Genomic DNA, 23,680 nt, shown 5'->3' with positions numbered 1-23,680 from the left:
AAGATTTGAAAGATATAATGATTACTGTTTAGGATTCTAAAGGGGCTGGATGTTAATCATGACAAGCTATTTCCACTTTTTTCAGAATAACAGAACCAGGGGACATGGCATGCACTTGAAGGGAGTAAATTCAAACTAATCACAGAAACAATATTTCAGTGAGCAAGTGGTCAATCTACAGATCAGACTCCCTAGGGAGATGGTTGGGAGTAGTTAGCATTGATTCATTCCTATACAAATTTGATGATTCCTTTCAGAAGGTGCTATTTTGCAATATAGTGTATCAAGGCATGAAATATGTTGAGTGCAGCATACACTTGACTCTGCACCTTTGGTTCCCAAAACTTGCCAGCAATGGAGCTTTTCCTCACCTTAGGTCTGGGTCTGTTGTAGACAAATTTATAGAAATTGATTGTTGTGATTAGTCATTAGTCCATTATGATTGTATCAAGTGGCTATGATGTAGATGGACCTTGGTACTTTTTCATCCAGTAATTCCCATGTTCCTAAAGCATTCAATTGGAGAAAGGCAAATGTTACGGGTAGATGAGCAAATTTATGTTTCCCCCCACCCCTCCAAAGAAAGGTTCAATTTATCAACATACCCAAAAACCTGAAAACATTCAATGCTCATGCAATTGTTCTGTGGCACAAAATTGCAAACACAGTCTTTCAGTAGTTAATAAAAATGACAATTTATTAGAATTCCTGCAGTTTAAAATGAAATCAAACATTTAGTACAAAAGCTCAATATCGTGCATCATTGAAAGACCAACAGACTGGGGAGAGGTCCTCTCAACGCAAACTCCTGCCTAACTAAACCTCAATGTAGAAAGGAGAAGTCTACTTTGTACATTAGTTTAGAGACTTCTTTCAATCTTCATCTTGGTTTCAGAGAATTTAACGTGACCCTTCATCGCCTTTTATTCTCATATGCTTGAAAGCAAAAAATACACAGATGTTTCAGACAAGTGTGAGATTAAAAAGGTACAACTAATGTGAATGCATTAGATATGAGCAGACCAGTGTAATGTTTAACTGAATGGCAACAGATATGAATACTGTGTTATAATGAATCAAATATTTCCTGGAGGATGAATAAAAAGTAATGGAGCCAAAATGACATAACTACTGGTAAATGAAGCAACTCTAGAAAAGGGTCAGAAATCAAATGATGTTCAACAGAAATGTGTAGTGTATGCTTCAAATTTCAGAAACAAAACGCATTTACACTGAATGGAGCGGTTAAAGTAGTAATGAATGCAACACTTCATTAACTTGTAGATATCTATACACAAACAAATTAAAACAAACACGCTCATGCACAACTTCAAATGTTGCGCTCCTTTCCATTGCTTTTTAAACAATTTTTTTTGCATGTTTAGATTTTCTTTTTGTATTCTTTGTCTGGCAGGTCAGGCGCCCACAGCCAAGGGCACCTGCCGATTAGACGCCCACAGCCAAGGGCACCTGCCGGTTAGACGCCCACAGCCAAGGGCACCTGCCGGTTAGACGCCCACAGCCAAGGGCACCTGCCGGTTAGACGCCCACAGCCAAGGGCACCTGCCGGTCAGATGCCCACAGCCAAGGGCACCTGCCGGTCAGATGCCCAGAACCCAGAACAGCCAGACTGACCCTGGCCTCTATGAGGTTCCAAAAACATTTCTCCATCACATCTTGCCATGGCTCAGATAAAAGGGCTTCAAACCTTTTAACTGCAGCACTGCATGACTTCACCAACAGAGCAGCACCATTTTAAACAACAATTTTCATTGGGTCTACTCTGCAGCGAAACATCTGACTTAGCACCTGCTGCGACAATACGCTTCAGATTTATACTGTTGGATCTCATACTAACAGCCAATTTAGTATTGGTGTGGTTTACCAACACTTCTAAAGGCTCCTCAAAAGAAAATGGTAAAGGTGTTCAGGCAACAGAAGCTGATATTCAATAGTTTCCCGTTTCTCCTCACCCTACACATGATTCAAAATATAAAATAAAATAAATTAAATAGCGTTCCTAAAGACCAGCTCAAACTTTTCCCATGCGTTTGCCTTAAGGTGTGTGAACTTGAAGCACAAATTTCATACAGGCCTGTAAACAGGTGTTAGCACTGAGCTACACACATTTTTTGTTTTGTTACAAGCTTTAAAACAGTGACAAGTTAACTGGGGACACAGACTCTGGTTTCTACATTTAGCAGCAGTGTCTTGTTTACAGCACAAATGGAATCCACGAATACTCTAGATGTACAAAGCCTTTAAATCTGATGAACTGGCTTTCAACAACAATCCCGCACCCCTCATATCATTCCATCAGTGTTTTAAAATCATTAAAGTGCGGTGAAAAGGTGTTACCTTCGATCGTGAGATCACATCAACACATTACAGGATCAGAGTTTCATATGCCAAGGCTGAAGGGAAAGACATTCAAATCTATTTTTGGCGGTATATGTGTAAACAAAAATGCACATGATCAATTCTTTAATAAAACATTCTAACGTTGGAGGTACGAGCTGTATTAAAAAGTAAAACCATGTTGCTTTGGTAGTCGAGTGCTAGACCTCCAAACTGATACCTACTCCTTGCATCTGGGATAAATTTAGGTTCAGTAATGTAGGTGGATTCACAAAGCACAGCCTTTCATTTGGCAGACCGGAAATGGCCCTCTTAGTTTAGTTTCAAAGCAAGTTGCTCATTTCCCCACTGACCATTGAGCATCACAGGTAACACTCACAAAGGCAGAGAGTTAGGAAAGAGCAGAGGGTGAGAAACAATGGTGAACAATGATGAATATCAAAGCATTAGCCACTTGGTGATCTAGTTAATAAAACGAGGCTGTAAAACTAAAGTGCTAAAAGTGGCAAAGTTGTATAGTGTAAATTCACTGCACTGCGGCATTTTTGCTTTTGATGAGCGTGAGGTATAGTATTGCTTTGCAGCAGCTAGCTTACTGACATAACTTAGAAGGACAATCCTTCTAGCCTCAGAGTGTGCTTGAGTTGTGATTCGAAAAGACAAGAAGCATCAAGCTGTTAATTATTCCACACAGGTTGAGCATCTTTCTGATTTACCAAACGATGACAGGAATTTGCCGTGTTTTGGTCAGGATTTAGTCATGACAATCAACATCTCCTTCGCACGTACGACATTCACTATATGATTGTTCTGGGTGTCGGGGGGTGGAAAGGAGTTAGGAAGAAAGAAAAAGCAAGACTGTTTTTGTTAAAAAGGCCAGATCCATGCAAGAAAACCATATGTACAAATGGAAGACTCCAATAAGGGGAAGGTTTCACCCACAAAAACGTCCATCAGTTCAATGTTCCTTTCATCAAGGTGTTTTTCATTACCTTGAGCACGCCAGCACAGGTACTGTACTACAAAAATAAATCTCACATCAAAGCAAAATATATCATATACAAAGTGACAGACCACATTTAAGATTAGAATGTTTTGCAGTACGTTGTCAGCGTCCAGGGAGATTAGAGAACTGGTTTTAGGACAGAACGCAAAGGGCGACCTCCTTTAGTAAGCTCCCGTGTCACGCACATGCAGGGCAATGGGACAGCCTCCCCGGTCCTCTCCACTGTGTTGTACCGACAGTCCTTCAGGTGGTCAGCCATGCTGGCAATTTCTGCAAACTTCCACTCTTTAACCGTGCCGAAGGCAGTGCTGAATCGCCAGGCCTGCAAGAGAGTAATGTCACATGAGTCACAAAGTGCTGTACAATTAACAGGCATTGGAGTATGAGGGGGAAAACAGCCTTTGAGCAAGCCAAGGAGGCACTCAATACAGCAACAGGGAATGCAGGGCATTCCTTCCAATTTGTCATTGTAGTCTTTTGTACAGTAGCTCTGATACCTTTTTTATCAATTGTCACCTTCATTGCCACAGCATCAAGTTTGTCGTTAACTTAAGAATCCAAAGTGAAATATACAATCCATTGGACTGAGAATGGGCTATTAGCCTGCAAGTGTAGTCAATCAGCCTATGATCTATTAGACTATGAGAGCAGTCCATCAGCCTATGATCTATTAGACTATGAGAGCAGTCCATCAGCCTATGATCTATTAGACGATGAGAGCAGTCCACCAGCTTATGGTCTATTAGGCTCCAGCTCCATTACATTAGAAACATGTTTCATTAAATACGCAAAGGAAATGGGGAGCAGAGAGAGGGTCACTGCGAAAAATATGGCAAAAAAAAATTCTTGTAAAGCTGTGATGCCATAATATCCCTACAAAGAGGAAAGTGAATGATAAGAGAAAGCCATGTTGGCCTAGATTTGGCATAAAGAATAACGGTGAGGATATTAGTGCTCACCAATCATTATGAAGTATATTGGACAAGAACATCGAGTCTGCACAGGTGCAATAAAGAGTGAAAATCCAGAAACTGCTGACTGAGTTAATCTGTTCCTCTACAGGCCACATTGTAACTTGTCAGTAGACTCGGCATTAACACACATGTAAGGGTGTGAAGTTGCTGTACTTCTCACTTGTTACTCCCCAGCAGCAAGTTAGGTGGGTGTGGGGCGGCCAGTCTGACAGTGAGATGGGCAGAGGCCAATCAATGTCAGCACTAGGGAATACAGACAATGCCAAATTTATAAGGCATGCCCCTTTCAATGTCCTTTGCTCCCTGGAATATGTGCTCAGAGCACCAGGCCAGTTCCTAGACTGGTTGGGAAATAAAGCATCAGGCAAGGCAGCAGCTCTTAAAGGGTTGCTGCTCTCCCTTAAAGGGAAGTGGGCTATTTTTGCTGGTTGTAAAAGGATTCTGTGATGGTTAGCATGGGCAGATTGTTAAGTTTGGAAATATAAGATCAGTGAATTGTATAGGCACTGAAAGGAAAGATGCTGTAATTAAGGTATGGACAAAAAAGGAGACCTACATGTTTAAGTATATTAAGCGGGATCTTGCCAGATTAGGCCATCTGGCAGTATGCCCCAGTAGTTAGGCCTTATCCATCACTCTTCAGATCAAAAATTTCTTTTCTTTGTAACTTGCTGGCAGTATGAACTGATAACAGCATGAGGGTCATGGGGCATCTGGGAATTTATTGGGACCAACAGTGTCTCTCCTTAATCAGATTTAAGGATTGAGAAAGAAACAGGGGGACATCAGAGAAGGAAACTGAATGAACTAGAGTCAAATCAGGTACGGAAAGAGGAATCGAGGGGAAAGAAAGATTGACTGTGAGAGAGAAAGCGAGAGAAAGGATACAGAAAAGTAAGATTAAAACATTTAAAATTTTGAATTTAAAATGTCCCACATTTTAGTGCATGCAGGAATAAGACTCCATCTTAAATTGTTCTCTTTCTGATCCAGAGAGGTTGATTGGCAGTCGCTAACAATTATCACATTATTAACAGGGTGAACATAACAACCTCAGGCTGGTAATCATTAGTCCTGACTTTGTGATGAGAATGGGCAATTAATGTGCAAATCCAGTAAGTTCTTCAAAATAATGAGGGAGAATAAAGGCATTTGTGGCAAAGCAAATTTGTTAGCAAATTTTTAAGGTGTGCAACAAAAATATGGTAGCATTCAGAGATTTTAATTATCCTAATATAGGCCGGGAAATGCATAGTGCTAAGGGTAGGGAATGAGGGGAATTTTTAAAGTGCACAGGGGAACTTTCCCGATCAATCTATCTCCAGTTCAATCAAGGAGGAAGCAGTTTTGGATCCGGTTCTAGGAAATGAAGTAGAGCAAATGGAATGTGTTACAGGTGATCATCACCCAGCTAGTAGCAACCTCAACAAAACTTGGTTCAAAGTAATTATAGAAGGAAACCAGGAAATATCAACGGTAAAAATGCTCACCTGGGGAAGAGCTAATTTCAGTGATTTCAGGAGGGACCTAACACACGTAGATTGGTAAAGGCAACTGGAGGGTAAAGCGGTGAGAGAGCAATGGAGGGCATCAGGGAAGAGACAGTTCAGGTTCAAACTAAACAAATTCTTTTGAAGGAAAAAGGTACAGCATCCGAAACGAATGTGCCATGATTGGCAAAGGAAATAGAAGTTAAAATAAAACAGAAAAATGAAGCTAATGAGAAATGTCAGGAGCAGGATTCAGTTAATAAACAGGGAGATTATGGAAAGTACAGAAGAGAACTGAAAAAGATCATGTAGGAGGCAAGCAGAGGTTCTGAAAAAAGTTTAGTAGGCAACATTAAATTGAAGCCTAAGACATTTTATAAACATAAATTGTAAGCAGTTAGCTCAGGAAAAGTTGGGCCATTAAGAACCCAAAGAGAAATCTGCAAAAATGAATCTGCAGAGAACATGGTTATCTATCTTCACAAAGGATGCAGATGTGAAGTTTACACTAAGAGAGAGAAGTTACAGAGAAGATAGTTACAGATGTACTAAAAAGATTAGCAATACTGAAAATGTGTCAGTAACCTGGTCTGGGTGGAATGCATCCGAGGCTGCTCAAAGAAGCAAAGATTAAAATAGCAGAGGCATTCGTCACAATCCTTCAATCCTCATTGGATACAGGGGAAGTGCAACAGGATTAGAGAGCAGACAGTATTACACCACTGTTAAAGAGGGGGGGAATAAACCAGGAAACTACAAGAGAATCAGCAGAACACTGATGGTGAGGAAGCTACTGGAAACCACTTCAGGGATAAAACATGGGTTAATCAAGGAGCGTCAGCAAGGATTTGTCAAAGGCAAATCATGTCTGACAAATTTGATTGAATTCTTTGATGAGGGAACAGAGGAGGTTGTACAGTAGATATTGGAAGGCATTCAACAAAGTGCCAAACAGGAGGCTTATTAAGAGGAAGGAAGCACATGGAATTAAGGGGAAAATGGTGGTATGCACACAAAACTGGCTCAGTGACATGAAGCACAGGGTGCTGCTGGATGGGTGTTTTTCACACTGGGAGGTGGTTCAGCGATGCTCCCCAAGGATCAGTTCTGGGTCAATTACTCTTTTTTCAATTTTTATGAAAAAAACCTAGACTCAGATGTAGGGACCATGACAAAGTTTGTAGATAATACGAAACTTGGTATGTAATAGTGATGAGGACAGTTGTAGACTTCAAACTGACAGGCAGGATGATTAAATGAGTAAAAGTATAGCGGATGGAGTTCAGCACAGACAAGTGTGTACTTTGGAGGGACTACTAACATGGAGAGACAGTATACTATAAAGGACACAATTTTAAAAAGCATAGGTGAGCAGACAGACCTTGTTGCCCATATGCATAAACCATTAAAGGTCACAAGGAAAGCTGATAGAGTGGTTAATACATACAGTTTTCTTGGGTTAAAAACTGAGGAATGGATTATAAAAGCAAGGGTCACACTAAAATTTAATAAATCACTAATTAGGCCTCAGCAGCCATATTGTGGGCAATTCGGTGCAACACTTTAGGAAAGACGTAAAGGCCACAGGATGGATACAGGGGAGGTTTACCAGGATGTCACCAGGGATGAGGGACTTCAGTTATAAAGAGAGGTTGGAAAAGTTAGGGCTATTCTTCTTGGAACAGAGCAGGTTAAGATGTGATCTAATGGAGGTTTTTGAGATGAGGAGAGGTTTTGATAGAGTAGAGAAAGAAAAATGATCCTCTCTGATGAGTAGGTCAATAACGAGAGGTTATCGATTTAAAATCATTAGTAAAAGATATGGAGGAAAGGAAAGGGGAAGGAAATCTTTTCCATTCAGCATTGTCAGGATTCAGAACGCTCTACCTGAAAAAGTGGTGGAAGCTGATTCCATAAATAATTTTGGGAAGAAGAGGTGAAAATTTATTTATTTTGAGGTATCTTCTTGAGATTTTCTCAAGGGCTGCTTTTTGGTTTTCAGGGGCTCCTTTTTCATTTTCATTAACTCCTTTCAGTGATGCAGTCACGTAGAAGCATTACATTCTGTATTTGTGTTGATTTTATTTTTAGGGTTTCCTTCTTTAGATAAGATAGCACAAATACCGAAGATCTTCTAACTTGGAATCTAGAAATGTTTTTAATTTATTATAAATAAAACTCCCATACTCCATTTCCAAAATTAAAATTCTACTTGGCACAAGGACTGCAGAGGTTCAAGAAGGCAGCTTACCATCACCTTCTCAAGGACAATTAGGGATGGGCAATAAATGCTGGCCCAGCCAGTGACACCCATATCCCATGATTGAATAAATAAAAAAAGACTTGTTGGGAATGAGCCTCACATCCACAGCCCCTTTTAAAAATTAATTGCGAGCAATTAGCACTCTCCAGCATTCTTTGGTTTTGTTCTGCCAATTTCAAGTTTCCTTCCCCTCAACATTCCTGTTTAAAGTGAGTGCTGACAAACACATCAGGATACTGGCTTCCAAAGATCCAACTGTGCAACAAAGGGAATACACACAAATTAATTCTGCACCAAAAAGATGACCATCAAATAACGAATGGTTTATGTCACATATACTTCACATTTCAGTGATATTTTTCCAAGCTAATGCACCTCATCTGTGCTTTAGTGAGACGTAGATTGGAACCCGCTTAGCACAGAAGCACCCTAGTTAAATTAAAGACACATACCACTTTATAGAGGTGGTTAACTCACTAACCTCACCTCCTCCTCTCCCTACCCCCCCCACCCCCAATGCCATACTTTTTACAAAAGACATTAAAAGTCTTACACAATTATAGAAACAGACAGAGGTATGCTGGCTATTAGAAATATCTTGAATAAATGTCCCCAGCCTGACAGACCAGATTAAGCCATAACCTGGTTACTACACTTAGGTTTAACAAAAAAAAAAGACGTTGAATTTAATAATGAATTTTACCTTCTAATCAAAAGCACAGCCATGGGTAAGAAATCTGCCCTAGCCTATGCAAACATATACACAGCAGAATGGGAAGACAGTGTATTTAAAAAGTGTCCCAGGCTCCCTATGTTTTACCACAAATATTTGGATGATACATGGGGTATTTGGACTTGCACACAAGCAGAATTAGAAGAATTCATTAATATCCTCAATAATCATTACCCCTCCATTAGACTTAAAGTCACAACACACAAGGGAAACATTAACTTCCCAGACACCACAGCATTTAAATTAGCACAAGAATACTTTATGCACAGGCATAAAGCTAGCCACAAAGGTTTTTCAAAATAACTAACACACATGCTTCTACACATAAATAGCCATTACCCTAAACACCTTACAGACTGGTTGGGGCCATGGACAGTGGGAAGGAACGAGGTGAAAGTGCAGGTGCTGCATCTCCTGCACTTGCATGGGAGGGTGCCTTGGGAAGTTTTTATAAGTTCTATTTTTCTAAAAATAAGCATATTGCAGAAAGGATCTGCTTCGTGTGTGGACTTACTGCATGACTGACTGATTGGCATTCCATTTTCACTGTTCATAGATACGTTAAGTTGATGTTGCTGCCGAATGCCTGTCTGTGTTCCTGCTTTCTTTGTAAAGCTGTTTTGAAAATGTCCAACAGCACCTTCCAAACCCGCCACCTCTACCATCTAGAAGGACAAAGACAGCAGACACATGGGAATACCACCACCTGGAAGTTCCCTTCCAAGCCACACACCATTCTGACTTGGAAATATATCGTCGTTCCTTCACTGCCACTGGGTCAAAATCCTGGAACTCCCTTCCTAACAGCACTGTGGGTGTGCCCACTCCACATGGACTGCAGCAGTTCAAGAAGGCAGCTCACCACCACCTTCTCAAGGGGCAATTAGGGATGGGCAATAAATGCTGGCCTAGCCAGCGAGGCCCACATCCCATGAACGAATTTTAAAAATTACCTAAGACGGCGTTTATTTAGTAGCGTTTGCTTTACTTGATTCTTATATAGAAAAACTCATTTGTTTAAAAAATGTGAAATCTTGTGGCATAGTTTCTTTCAGTTAACCACCAAGTGTTCAAATTTCTCTTTAAATGCTAACTACCTCTACAGAGATCATAACAATATTGTTTCTTAATTCTTATACAGACAGCAAATCAAATTTAATTAAACAAATCACAAACCTTGCCTTTTGTTTTCCAAGAGGTCTTTCCATGAAGATCCTGCCTTTTTTCCCAAAGTAGGATAACCATTCCCCGAACCTGCAGCAGACTGCTGCATACGTCCCTCATTAAGTGCGACACTTCTGAGAGCTGAGACAAGCTGAACCCATCTAGAAATCCAGCAATGTGCTGTAAAATCTCAAAGGGCAGCTTGCTTAGTTGATCAACGGCCACTCCTATGCCAGGCATCCGACTCTCACGGGTTCCCAGCAACACTGACGGGACACACGGCTGGATTCCAAAGGACTTCAGGTGGCGATCGTGAATGACCTTTGAACCCTGGGTAGAAGGGCAGAAACGTCTCTGGGAATAGGTACAGCCATAATAGGCCAAAGGGCATCGATGTTCCAACCAGCCATTGAGGCCAGCATGAATGTCCCCATGCACATTCTTAAAGTGAGAAGGAAATTCATCTCTCCTAAAAAACTGGCCACATACAAAAGTGAACATAGAGCGTTGCTTCGTTTGATATCGGGTCACACACTCCAGGACCAGGTCCAGCCCAAGTGTGTGGAAAGGGCTCGGGTTCGACAGCTGAGGGTTTGCGTGGTCACAGGCAGATGCAGAGGCAATCTCGCCGACCGTGCTATTGGTAGCTAATATGGCTGCCGGGAATGAGAAAGTCTGCGTACCCAAATCAACACGGCTTCCATCGACACTGCGGCTGTCCGAGATTCCTCTACCACTGGGAGAGTCTCCTAAACAGAACAATAAAGCAGCTGTGATCAAATCAATTCCCTGTAATTCCAGAGGGTCGTCATCCACTTCCAGGTCTGACGTATCAACTGCTTTGCTTTCCATTTTTTTCCTGTACCAATTCAAGTCCCCAAGATATGGCCTACGTCCATTGTGACCTTCTAACAATTTGAAAGTGGCAATGTTCTTCAGTGCTTGCCGTTCAGCAGGTCTGTTGACTAACTTTCTCACTCCACAAGGATCAGGAGCCAAGGAGCCCTCCTGAAAACGGTCTGGATGTAACAAACTTTCCACAGTGAGTAGCTGTGCAAACACAGGTAAGAAGTGATCAGGCTCCGATGAACTCCCATCGCAATCCATGTCATTTTCATGGCAAGAGCCATTCATTGTCTCTTCTGCTTGCTGATCACAATCATATGAATCCATTCCTTCCTGATCTAAGGTGTTAGTGTTCACATCTGCTTTGTGAAAACCATTACATAAGGCACTTGTCTTTAGCTGAATGCATCCATCAGTGCCATCACTTGCTTCAGTCACCATACCTGACAATGCATGAAACCCATTTTCCTCCACACACAAGTTCCAATCCCTCCAGGGCGGATCATATGTAACAGAGTCGCAATCTGCACCACCGACAGCTCCTCCCTCTGTTGTGCTTTTGCAAGGATCATTGCTGACCTCTGCAAAGTACGGTGCTTTGGAGAGATCTTCCTCCACAACCTGGACCCCACCATTCCTTTCAGGTTGCTCCTCAGGCAGCCTCCGATTCACCAGCTCCCCATCTTTTGCAGCGTTATTCAAGAGATCAAGGGCCACCACTAAAGTTCTGGTTGTTTCAACCGTTGCTCGGTATAGTTCAGTGTAGGCTTCTTCATTTGCAGACAGTAAACCGCTGGAAGGGGGCTCATCCAATGCTTCCGAAGTTCTGGGGATTTGCTCTGCATTTCTAAACTGCTTGGGAGCCGAATTCGAAGCAGTGGTTACAACTTTCAGTGATTCAAGCAACATCCGCTGATCCTGAAGAGCTAAAGCCAAGTCCAACTGCTCCACCCCATCGCCATCTTTGCTTAAACTTTCGTAGGATTTGCGGTCAGCATAGCTCACAGGCCAGCGATTCCATTCCATCGTGCAGCAAACCACACTGGCAGGGCAAATTTCCAGGTGCTCACCGATCTTGTTCCGCGCAATGATGAACGGGCACCCAAACTCGCTGTTGAGGCATGGCACTCTCTCGAGGGGGCACAGCAGACGATGTTCACTCGCTTTGCATGAGTGAAAAACAGCTCCACACACCAAAGGACAGCCAATCAGGTCACACGACACGTTTGTCTCTGGCCTGACCATACAACGTCGGCTCACACAGTTTAAGCAGTGCAGATGTTGCTCCATTATGGCCTCTCCAGTCCTGTGCGGAGAAGTTCAATTAATAACATTACACATCAACATTAGCATTATTAAAACTATTTCAGCAGAAACATAGAACCAGCCCCTTGAGCCTGTTACACAGGAACAGGAGGAGGCTGTTCAGGCTCTTGAGATTGTTACATAGGAACAGGGGGTGGCCAATTAGCTATATATGACTGTTACACAGGAATAGGGAAATCCCATTCAGCCCCTTTGGCCTGTTACACAGGAACAGGAGACTATTCAGCCCTTTGAGCCATGCATCACCAATGCTGGTCAGGCATCATCATGTGGCCTCCTGCCTCCGCCCACTACGATACTTGTTGTCCGATATGTCCAGACTCTCAGCACCTCACGCTCCCAGCTAACTGGAAAGAAAATATACTCTTGCCAAATTGGATGATTCAAACAGCTCTTTTTTCCTGTATCTAATACCTAAATAACTAATAACCAAAAGCGTTCAAGGGAAATGAAACAAAAGCACACAATGTTTTAACGTCCCACGGATTTTTTCCCCTGGGCTTTTGCTTACAGCAGTGTCCTCCAGATTCACATTTTAATTCCTGCAGACTCCAAGGTAATCCTGAAGGATTGGCAACCTCTATTTAAGCCCTTTTCACCATCTAGTTAGATCATGGGTGATCTGTATCTTAACGCCATCCAACCACCTTGACTCCGTAAACCTTTGCTGAACAAAAATCTATTAATCCCAGTTTTGAAATGTTCAATTGACACTCTCCGCCACCCCACTCACCCTACCCACTCCAAGCTTCAACAGCTTGGAAGGAAATTCCTCCTCATCTCCGTCTTAATTGGGAGAACCCTTAATCTGAAACTGTGCCCTTAGTCCAAGGGGAAATATCCTTTTAGCATTTACCCTGTCAAGGCTCCTCAGAATCTTGCATGTGTCAATAAGATCACGTAATTCGTCTAAACTCCAATGAGTACCGGCCCAATCTCTCTTCATAAGACAACCCCTTTATTCCAGGAATCAGCCTAGTGGGCCTTCTCCAAACTGCCTCCAATGCAAGTATATCCCTCCTTAAATAAGGAAACCAAAACTGTACACAATACTCTAGGCCCAGTCTCACTAAAGCCTTGTACACTTGTGGCAAGACTTCCCTACTTTTATACTCTATCCCCCTTGCAATAAAGGCCAAGATTCCATTTGCCTTCCTAATTACTTGCTGCAAGCTAACTTTTTGTGATTCATGTACAAAGACATTCAGATCTCTCTGTACCACAGCATTCTGCAGTCTCTCTCTATTTAAATAATATGTTTTTCTATTCTTCCCACCAAAGTAGATAATCTCACATATTCCACATTATACTCCATCTGCCAAATGCCCATATACCGTGAATTAATTTTTAAAAATGCATCCATTCGTGTAATGCTCACCTTCAAATAAGACTCACAAAAATTATACATACATCATATTCCCGTATGATATTCACAAGCACATAATCGCTCCCATATATCTTCCATACAATGCTCGACACTCTATAATAGTCACATCCTCATAATACTCAAGACACATACATTTACTCCTATTACTCCTACCCAGATAATGGCCCTATACAACAGTCCCCACCCGATAATGACACCCAGTGTGCAATATTCCCAGAGAAAAAGCACCCTTCTTTACAAGAATCACAGCCATTAAAACTCTTTCCTAATTTAACCCCTCAGAAAATGCTTTTATGATTCATAAAACACTCACATATAATGCTCAGTGGTACAGTATTCAAACTAAATAGCATTCAGAGTCTCCAAATTATGTTCAACTGTTAAGCAAAATTCACCCACTAGATAATACTCACATTTAACATCTGTCATAGGGAAAATGGTAGAAGCTATAACTGAAGATGTTATGGCAGGGCACTTGGAAAAATTCAAGGCAATCAGGCAGACTCAACATAGCTCTATAAAAGGGAAATCATGTTTAACCAATTTATTGGATTTCTTTGAAGGAGTCAAATGTGCTGTGGATAAAGGGGAACCAGTGGATTTACTGTACTTAGATTTCCAGAAGATAAGGTGCCACATCAAAGGTTATTGCGGAAAATAAAAGCTCATGGTGCAGAAAATAAAAGCTCATGGTGTAGAGGGTAACATTGGCATAGATAGAAGATTGGCTAACTAACAGGAAACAGAGTATGCATAAATGTGTCTTTTTCTGGTTGGCAGGATGTAATGAGTGGTGTGCCACAGGGATCAGAGGCCTTAACTTTTCACAATTCATATAAATGACTTGGATGAAGGGACCAACGGTATGGTTGCTAAATTTGCTGATGACACAAAGATAGGTAGGAAAGTAAGTTGTGAAAAGGACGTAAGGAGGCTACAAAGGGGTATACATAGGTTAAGTGGATGGGCAAAGATCTGGCAAATGGAGTATAACATGGGCAAATCTGAAATTGTCCATTTTGGCAGAAAGAATAAAAAAGCATATAATCTAAAGGGTGAGAGATTGCAGAGCTCTAACATTCAGAGGGATCTGAGTGTTCAAGTGCACAAATCACAAAAGGTTAGTATACAGGTACAACAAGTAATTAGGAAAGCTAATAGAATGTTATCGTTTATTGCGAGGCAAATTGAATATAAAAGTAGGGTAGGGAGATTACAAGACGTTGCTGAGGCCACATCTGGAGTACTATGTACATTATTGGTCTCCTTACTTAAAGATGTAAATGCATTAGCAGTTCAGAGAAGGTTTACCAGGCTAATACCAGGAATGGGCGGGTTGTCACAGGTCGGACAGGCTAGGTTTGTATCCACTGGAGTTTAGAAGAGTAAGAGGCGACTTGATTGAAAACTTTAAGGTCCTGAGGGGTCATGACAGGGTGGATGTAGAGAGGATGTTTCCTCTTTTTTTAATTCATTCATGGGATCTTGGAATCGCTGGCTAGGCCAGCATTTAAATGCCCTCTGAACAAGGGATGGGCAATAAGAGTCAACCACATTGCTGTGGGTCTGGAGTCACATGTAGGCCAGACCAGGTAAAGACACTAGTGAACTAGATGGGTTTTTACAACAATCGACAATGATTTCATAATGATTTCATCATTAGACTTTTAGTTCCAAATTTTTTTATTGAATTCAAATTTCACAATCTGCCGGGTCCCCAGAGCATGGGTCTCTGGAATAGTTTGGTGACAACACCACTATGTCACTGCCTCCCACTGTGGAAGAATCTAGAACTAGGGGTCACTGTTTAAAAATAAGGGGTCGCCCATTTAAGACAGAGATGAGGAGAAAATCTTTCTCTCAGAAGTTCAAGTCTTTGGAACTTCCTTCCTCAAAAGGCAATGGAAGCAGAGTCTTTGAATATTTTTAAGGCAGAGGTAGATTCTTGATAAACAAGGAGGTGAAAGGTTATCAGGGGTAGGTGGGAGGTTATAATCAGATCAGCCCTGATCTTACTGAATGGCAGAGCAGGCCCAAGGAGCTGAGTGGCCTACTCCTGCTCCTAATTCCTATGTTTGTATTTCCTACTAAAGCCATCATAAAAGCCATCACAAAATAAAATTCAAATCCTCACACCCCGCTTCCTGTAAAGACTCCATCCCATTCTCTCAGTTCCTTCGCCTCCGTCGCATCTGTTCTGATGACGCTACCTTCAAAAACAGCTCCTCTGACATGTCCTCCTTCTTCCTTAACCGAGGTTTTCCATCCACGGTCGTTGACAGGGCCCTCAACCGTGTCCGGCCCATATCCCGCGCATCCTCCCTCACGCCTTCTCCTCCTTCCCAGAAACATGATAGGGTCCCCCTTGTCCTCACTTATCACCCCACCGGCCTCCGCATTCAAAGGATCATCCTCCGCCATTTCCGCCAACTCCAGCATGATGCCACTACCAAACACATCTTCCCTTCACCCCCCTTGACGGCATTCTGTAGGGATCGTTCCCTCCGGGACACCCTGGTCCACTCCTCCATCACCCCCTACTCCTCAACCCCCACTTATGGCACCTCCCCATGCCCACGCAGAAGATGCAACACCTGCCCCTTCACTTCCTCTCTCCTCACCGTCCAAGGGCCCAAACACTCCTTTCAAGTGAAGCAGCATTTCACTTGCATTTCCCCTAACTTAGTCTACTGCATTCGTTGCTCCCAATGCGGTCTCCTCTACATTGGAGAGACCAAACGCAAACTGGGCGACCGTTTTGCGGAACACCTGCGGTCTGTCCGCAAGAAAGACCCAAACCTCCCTGTCGCTTGCCATTTTAACACTCCACCCTGTTCTCTTGCCCACATGTCTGTCCTTGGCTTGCTGCATTGTTCCAGTGAAGCCCAACGCAAACTGGAGGAACAGCACCTCATCTTCCGACTAGGCACTTTACAGCCTTCCGGGCTGAATATTGAATTCAACAACTTTAGATCTTAAACCCCCCTCCCCCCATCCCCACCCCGTTTCTTTTCCCCCCCCCACCCGCCTTTTTTTTCAATAATTTATATAGATTCTTCTTTCCCCACCTATTTCCATTATTTTTAAATCTAAAACTAAAACCTTTAGTCTTTCCACCCCACCCCCACTAGAGCTGTACTTTGAATATCCTGTCTTGTATTCTTAATTAGCACTTTTCTCAGACAAAGACCACCACCTTCAACACCTCTTTGACCCTTTTGTCTCTGACATCTTTTGATTATCTGCTCACACCACACCCTCAATGTGTCTCTTCCCCCCCACCCACCTTAAACCAATTTATATTTCTCCCTTGTTGAAACTATGCTTCAGTTCTGCTGAAGGGCCATGAGGGCTCGAAACGTTGACTGATTTCTTCTCCGCCGATGCTGCCAGACTTGCTGAGTTTTTCCAGGTAATTCTGTTTTTATTTTGTATAAAATTTTGGGATTGAGTTATGTTTAAGGGTTGTGTCTTAAAACAAAGGGAACTTGCACAAGTTTATAAAGAATGGCCACAGTTTGTGTACCAGACCATGGGAGGAACTAAGGTGGGAAATATCACAAATCTCAGTCCATTTCAGGATGACCCAGGGGCATTAAGCAATTCATCCCCTTGTGGCAAACAAATAGTCACATCCATTGTGGTGGGAACAATCCAATTCACATGGGATGTCTGCATGGAACATAGTCCTGGGAGTGGGTAGTCAACTGGCTCCAGCATGAAAAGGTGTCGGGGACACAACCAATTTGCTTCTTGGAGGGGTCAGAATTAAAAGCAAAGGAGGTAAAATTTCCTGGCCTTGCATAGTTGAGTTTTGAATAAAGAATTATATATAATGCAGGGTTCTAGGGTCTGAGCTGGATGCTAAACATTAATTTCAAGGAATCTAGTTAGAAGTTGTCTAGAAAGATTATATCAATAACGAATGAATCGACCTAGAAAAAGGACCACGTCACTTGGTTTATTATCTTTTCCTATCTTACCAGAAAAGAAGTGAGATTGAGTTAAGCGGAATTTGCTTAGAGTACAGTCTGTATGTTCTCTTGCTGGCTGTGGAAATAAAGAAGCTTATACACTGCACATCTGGCCTTATCTCACCAAGTGTTTCAATTCACTTTCAAAAAGATTGCAGAAGCAAAAGCCAAGTGCTAGTTACTTCCAAGAGGATTCTCTCGATCTCCCCAAATACTTTGGTAAATGCCCCAGAGATATCAGAGCAGAACATCAGGAAGTTCTCACTCACTGTAGCCAGGTCACATCACAAAGGGGATCATCTTACACCCCCTGGGTTATGCTACCATGCAATTAGATGTTGACTAGTTAGGAGCATACTTCTGAATGCCAAGCATTCTGACTAATTACAGGAATCACCACTGCACTGACAGAATATCGAAGGCAAACCCAAAACTTGTAACACTCCCTATACAACTCACTTCATCACCTCCCCCAGCAACTTGCCCTTCCCACGTAATACTTACAGACCCCGACAAGACTCAACCTCTACATTTTTCGTATTCATTCACACTGGCAAGACTATATTTATTGTCCAGCCTTAAAGCAAATGGTGATGGGCCTTCCCCCTGAATCTCTTCAGATCTTATCGTGATTGCACACTAGGATTCCAGGATACGGACTGAGTGACAATGAAGCAGTGATAATTGTCAACACCAGGATGGTAGGAATTTCAAAGATTAGTGTTCAAATATATAATACACCTTACATTAAACTCAACACATATATTACACATCTCACATGCTCTGTAATTTCAAACCTACCCATCAAAACCACTCTCACCCCATCCCCACCCCATCAAAAAGCCCCTCATCCCATCAAAACCCCGCCTCTCCCCATCCCCACCCCATCAAAACCCCTCCTCACCCCATCAAAAACCCCTTCACCCCATCCCCACCCCATCAAAACGCTGCCTCACCCCATCAAAACCCCCCTCACCGAATCCGCACCCCATCAAAAGCCCTCCCTCAACCCATCCAAACCCCATCAAAACCCCCCTCACCCCATCCCCACTCCATCAAAACCACCCCCTCACCCCATTCCCACCCCATCAAAAACCCCCCTCACACCAACCCCACCCCATCTAAACCCCCCTCACACCATCCCCACATCTAAAACCTCCCACCCCATCTAAACCCCCCTCACACCATCTCCACCCCATCTAAACCCCCCTCACACCATCTCCACCCCATCTAAACCCCCTTCACACCATCTCCACCCAATCAAAACCCCCCCTCACACCATCTCCACCCAATCAAAACCCCCCTCACACCATCTCCACCCTAACTAAACCCCCCCTCACACAATCCCCACCCCATCTAAGCCCCCCTCACACCATCCCCACCTCATCTAAACCCCCCTCACACCATCCCAACCCCATCTAACCTCCCTCACACCATCTCCACCCCATCTAAACCCACCACACACCATCTCCACCCCATCTAAACCCCCCCTCACACCATCTCCAACCCATCTAAGCCCCCCTCACACCATCTTCACCCCATCTAAACCCCCCTCACACCATCTCCACCCCATCTAAACCCCCCTCACGCCATCTCCACCCCATTTAAACCCCCCCTCACACCATCTCCACCCCATCTAACCCCCCCTCACACCATCTCCACCCCATTTAAACCCCCCCTCACACCATCTCCACCCCATCTAACCCCCCTCACACCATCTCCACCCCATTTAAACCTCCCCTCACACCATCTCCACTCCATTTAAACCTCCCCTCACACCATCTCCACCCCATTTAACACCCCCTCACACCATCTCCACCCCATTTAAACCCCCCCCTCACACCATCAAACCCCTCTCACACCATCTCCACCCCATTTAAACCCCCCTCACACCATCTCCACCCCATCTAACCCCCCTCACACCATCTCCACCCCATCTAACCCCCCTCACACCATCTCCACCCCATCTAACCCCCCTCACACCATCTCCACCCCATTTAAACCCAGCCTCACACCATCTCCACTCCATTTAAACCCCCCTCACACCATCTCCACCCCATTTAAACCCCCCTCACACCATCTCCACCCCATTTAAACCCCCCTCACACCATCCCCACCTCATCTAAACCCCCCTCACACCATCCCAACCCCATCTAACCTCCCTCACACCATCTCCACCCCATCTAAATCCACCCCACACCATCTCCACCCCATCTAAACCCCCCCTCACACCATCTCCACCCCATCTAAGCCCCCCTCACACCATCTTCACCCCATCTAAACCCCCCTCACACCATCTCCACCCCATCTAAACCCCCCTCACGCCATCTCCACCCCATTTAAACCCCCCTCACACCATCTCCACCCCATTTAAACCCCCCTCACACCATCTCCACCCTATTTAAACCCCCCTCACACCATCTCCACCCCATTTAAACCCCCCTCACACCATCTCCACCGCATCAAAACCCCCCCTCACACCATCTCCACCCCATCTAACCCCCCTCACACCATCTCCACCCCATTTAAACCTCCCCTCACACCATCTCCACCCCATTTAAACCTCCCCTCACACCATCTCCACCCCATTTAAACCCCCTCACACCATCTCCACCCCATCTAACCCCCCCTCACACCATCTCCACCCCATCTAACTCCCCTCACACCATCTCCACCCCATTTAACACCCCCTCACACCATCTCCACCCCATTTAACCCCCCCCCCTCACACCATCAAACCCCCCTCACACCATCTCCACCCCATTTAAACCCCCCCTCACACCATCTCCACCCCATTTAAACCTCCCCTCACACCATCTCCACCCCATTTAACACCCCCTCACACCATCTCCACCCCATTTAAACCCCCCTCACACCATCTGCACCCCATCTAACCCCCCTCAGACCATCTAACCCCCCTCACACCATCTCCACCCCATTTAAACCTCCCCTCACACCATCTCCACCCCATTTAAACCTCCCCTCACACCATCTCCACCCCATTTAAACCCCCCTCACACCATCTCCACCCCATCTAACCCCCCCTCACACCATCTCCACCCCATCTAACTCCCCTCACACCATCTCCACCCCATTTAACACCCCCTCACACCATCTCCACCCCATTTAACCCCCCCCCCTCACACCATCAAACCCCCCTCACACCATCTCCACCCCATTTAAACCCCCCTCACACCATCTCCACCCCATTTAAACCTCCCCTCACACCATCTCCACCCCATTTAACACCCCCTCACACCATCTCCACCCCATTTAAACCCCCCTCACACCATCTGCACCCCATCTAACCCCCCTCAGACCATCTAACCCCCCTCACACCATCTCCACCCCATTTAAACCCCCCCTCACACCATCTCCACCCCATTTAAACCTCCCCTCACACCATCTCCACCCCATTTAACACCCCCTCACACCATCTCCACCCCATTTAAACCCCCCCCTCACACCATCAAACCCCTCTCACACCATCTCCACCCCATTTAAACCCCCCTCACACCATCTCCACCCCATCTAACCCCCCTCACACCATCTCCACCCCATCTAACCCCCCTCACACCATCTCCACCCCATCTAACCCCCCCTCACACCATCTCCACCCCATCTAACCCCCCCTCACACCATCTCCACCCCATCAAAACCCCCCCTCACACCATCTCCACCCCATTTAAACCCCCGTCACACCATCTCCACCCCATCAAAACCCCCCCTCACACCATCTCCACCCCATTTAAACCCCCCCTCACACCATCTCCACCCCATTTAAACCCCCCCTCACACCATCTCCACCCCATTTAAACCCCCCCTCACACCATCTCCACCCCATTTAAACCCCCCCCTCACACCATCTCCACCCCATCAAAACCCCCTCTCACACCACCTCCACCCCATCTAACCCCCCTCACACCATCTCCACCCCATTTAAACCCCCCCTCACACCATCTCCACCCCATCAAAACCCCCTCTCACACCATCTCCACCCCATCTAACCCCCCTCTCACACCATCTCCACCCCATCTAACCCCCCTCTCACACCATCTCCACCCCATCTAACCCCCCCTCACACCATCTCCACCCCATCTAACCCCCCCTCACACCATCTCCACCCCATCTAACCCCCCCTCACACCATCTCCACCCCATCTAACCCCCCTCACACCATCTCCACCCCATTTAAACCCCCCCTCACACCATCTCCACCCCATTTAAACCCCCCCTCACACCATCTCCACCCCATCTAACCCCCCTCACACCATCTCCACCCCATCTAAACCTCCCCTCACACCATCTCCACCCCATCTAAACCCCCCCTCACACCATCTCCACCCCATTTAAACCCCCCCCTCACACCATCTCCACCCCATTTAAACACCCCCCCCTCACACCATCTCCACCGCATCAAAACCCCCCCTCACACCATCTCCACCGCATCAAAACCCCCCCTCACACCATCTCCACCCCATCAAAACCCCCCCTCACACCATCTCCACCCCATTTAAACCCCCCTCACACCATCTCCACCCCATTTAAACCCCCCTCACACCATCTCCACCCATTAAAATATCCAATATCCCTCACCCTCTATTTAATACTCAGCCCCTAGAAGGGGTTTCCCCCCTCCCGGTCCCGAAGTAGGGCTGATCCTCTGATTCAAGGCCTTTTCCCCAGTGTTTCGTGGATCACGGGCCAGGGCCTAGGCCTCTCGCAAGGAGCTGGATTGACCAGAGTCCTAGCGTCAGGCGCTCGGCGCCGGCCGTTTGGCCTCGCTGTAAAGAGCAGCGTCAGGCCAGTGGGCAGGCTGCCAGGCCAGCCTGAAGCCCCGGAACAGAGGCCCCGGGAGGCGGCTAACCCACCTACCGCCGCCCCGCTCAATGCCGGCGGTACCCCCCCCCCCCAGCAGCCGAGGCCCAAGCCTCGGGTCCACCTGCGGTTGCTCGCACTCACCAAGGCCACGGTCAGAACCTCCGCATCCGCCCTCAACTGAGGCCAAGCCTGAGGCTCAAACCCCGCCCCATAAGGGGGAGGGGCCGTGAGGGGGAGGAGCCATGGGGGAGGGGCCAGCGATCAGGGGAGGAGAAGGAGGTCAGGGAAAGGGAAGGGGCCTGATGAGGGGGTGGGGCCTGGGGATGGGGGAGGAGCCTTGGTGAAGGGGCGGGGCCAGTTTGTAGGCGGTGGGGGGCCAGGGGTGGGGCTGTGTCAGCGTGTGTGGCCCAGGGAGAGAAGTCTAGGGAGGGGCCAGGGAGAGAAGGAGTCAGAGGAGGGGGGGTCATGGGAGTGTCCAGGGAAGTAGGAGGAGCCAGGGTTCGTGCTGTGGGGCCAAAGCAAGGAGCAGAGCCCAAATTCAGAGATGACCCCAGAGTCCCAAAGCCACTGCTCTACTCAGAACTTGGTGGCTGCAGCAGACTCCTAAGAGAACAGTGGAAATGCTTTAGGGATGTCCTCAAACTTTCCCTGAAGAGGTTAAACATCCCTGTCAACTCATGGGAGCCCCTGGCCTGTGATCAACCAAAATTAAGGTTCATTTGGGAAGAGCAGAAAGAGATTCCTGGTCAGCCAAGCAATGGAAGGAAAGTTGGAGCTCCTAACATTATTATCCATTACTGCAGACTACAACATGCATGTAAAAGTGTATGTTGCCACAGCAACTCGGACTGCTGGGGCGAGGGGCATTGGGGGTGTGCTGGCTGGCTCAGTTCGCTGGACTGACGGTGTGGATCAGATCCGTGCCAACAGCACAGGGTTCGAACCCCATTCCTGCTGGGGTGGATTCGGGACCTGCCTGCTTTCTTTGCATGTGCTGGAAATTTTGGCTGTGGGTCAGACCTGCCTTTAGGCAGAGAACTCAAAAAGAAGAAGATAGAGTTTCGATCTTCACTTGGTGAATCATTAGGCATGAGTGGGCCGCAGCCAGGCCAGGGTTAACAGATGGTTTGTGTGCCAGTTTGCCAGGGGGCAAGATCACAGAAGAGTTCTGCTGCAGAGGAGTCAGGTGAGGACCTCAATGGGGCAACACACAGCTGACGGGCATGCACAGCAAGATGCTAGCTACATTGGCTAGCTTACCAATCAGAATCATGACACTATCAAGGAGTGTCGAAGTCTGGCTCCTAGCTGACAGAGTGTATAGTGCAGAACTTCCCTT

General features: G+C 45.6%; 1 protein-coding gene across 8 annotated transcripts; it reads right to left on the bottom strand.

Moving 5' to 3' along the window:
* Positions 1 to 670: 670 nt before the first annotated feature.
* fbxo30a (F-box protein 30a) lies at positions 671 to 22,572 on the bottom strand. 8 transcript variants are annotated; one of them, XR_013576586.1, is made up of 6 exons: positions 22,483 to 22,504; positions 13,961 to 14,062; positions 10,001 to 12,140; positions 1,595 to 3,686; positions 1,502 to 1,563; positions 671 to 1,439 (listed from the first exon to the last, which is right to left on the bottom strand). XR_013576586.1 is itself a non-coding variant. In XM_078541784.1 (5 exons), coding segments are annotated over exons 2-5 (2,328 nt in total). In that variant the 5' UTR covers positions 13,963 to 14,062; positions 22,483 to 22,504; the 3' UTR covers positions 671 to 3,651. The 8 variants fall into 8 exon arrangements, 5 of the variants coding, with proteins under 5 accessions (XP_078397910.1, XP_078397907.1, XP_078397908.1 ...); XR_013576584.1 differs by having other exon boundaries at positions 1,502 to 3,686; XR_013576585.1 differs by lacking the exon at positions 1,502 to 1,563 and having other exon boundaries at positions 671 to 1,501.
* Between the last annotated feature and the right edge of the window lie 1,108 nt (positions 22,573 to 23,680).

The sequence above is a fragment of the Cetorhinus maximus genome, chromosome 5, assembly GCF_964194155.1.
Source record: "Cetorhinus maximus chromosome 5, sCetMax3.hap1.1, whole genome shotgun sequence".
Classification (NCBI taxonomy): Eukaryota; Metazoa; Chordata; class Chondrichthyes; order Lamniformes; family Cetorhinidae; genus Cetorhinus; species Cetorhinus maximus.
Note: the sequence above shows the minus strand (reverse complement) of the source record. Positions and strands in the feature narration are given on the sequence as shown.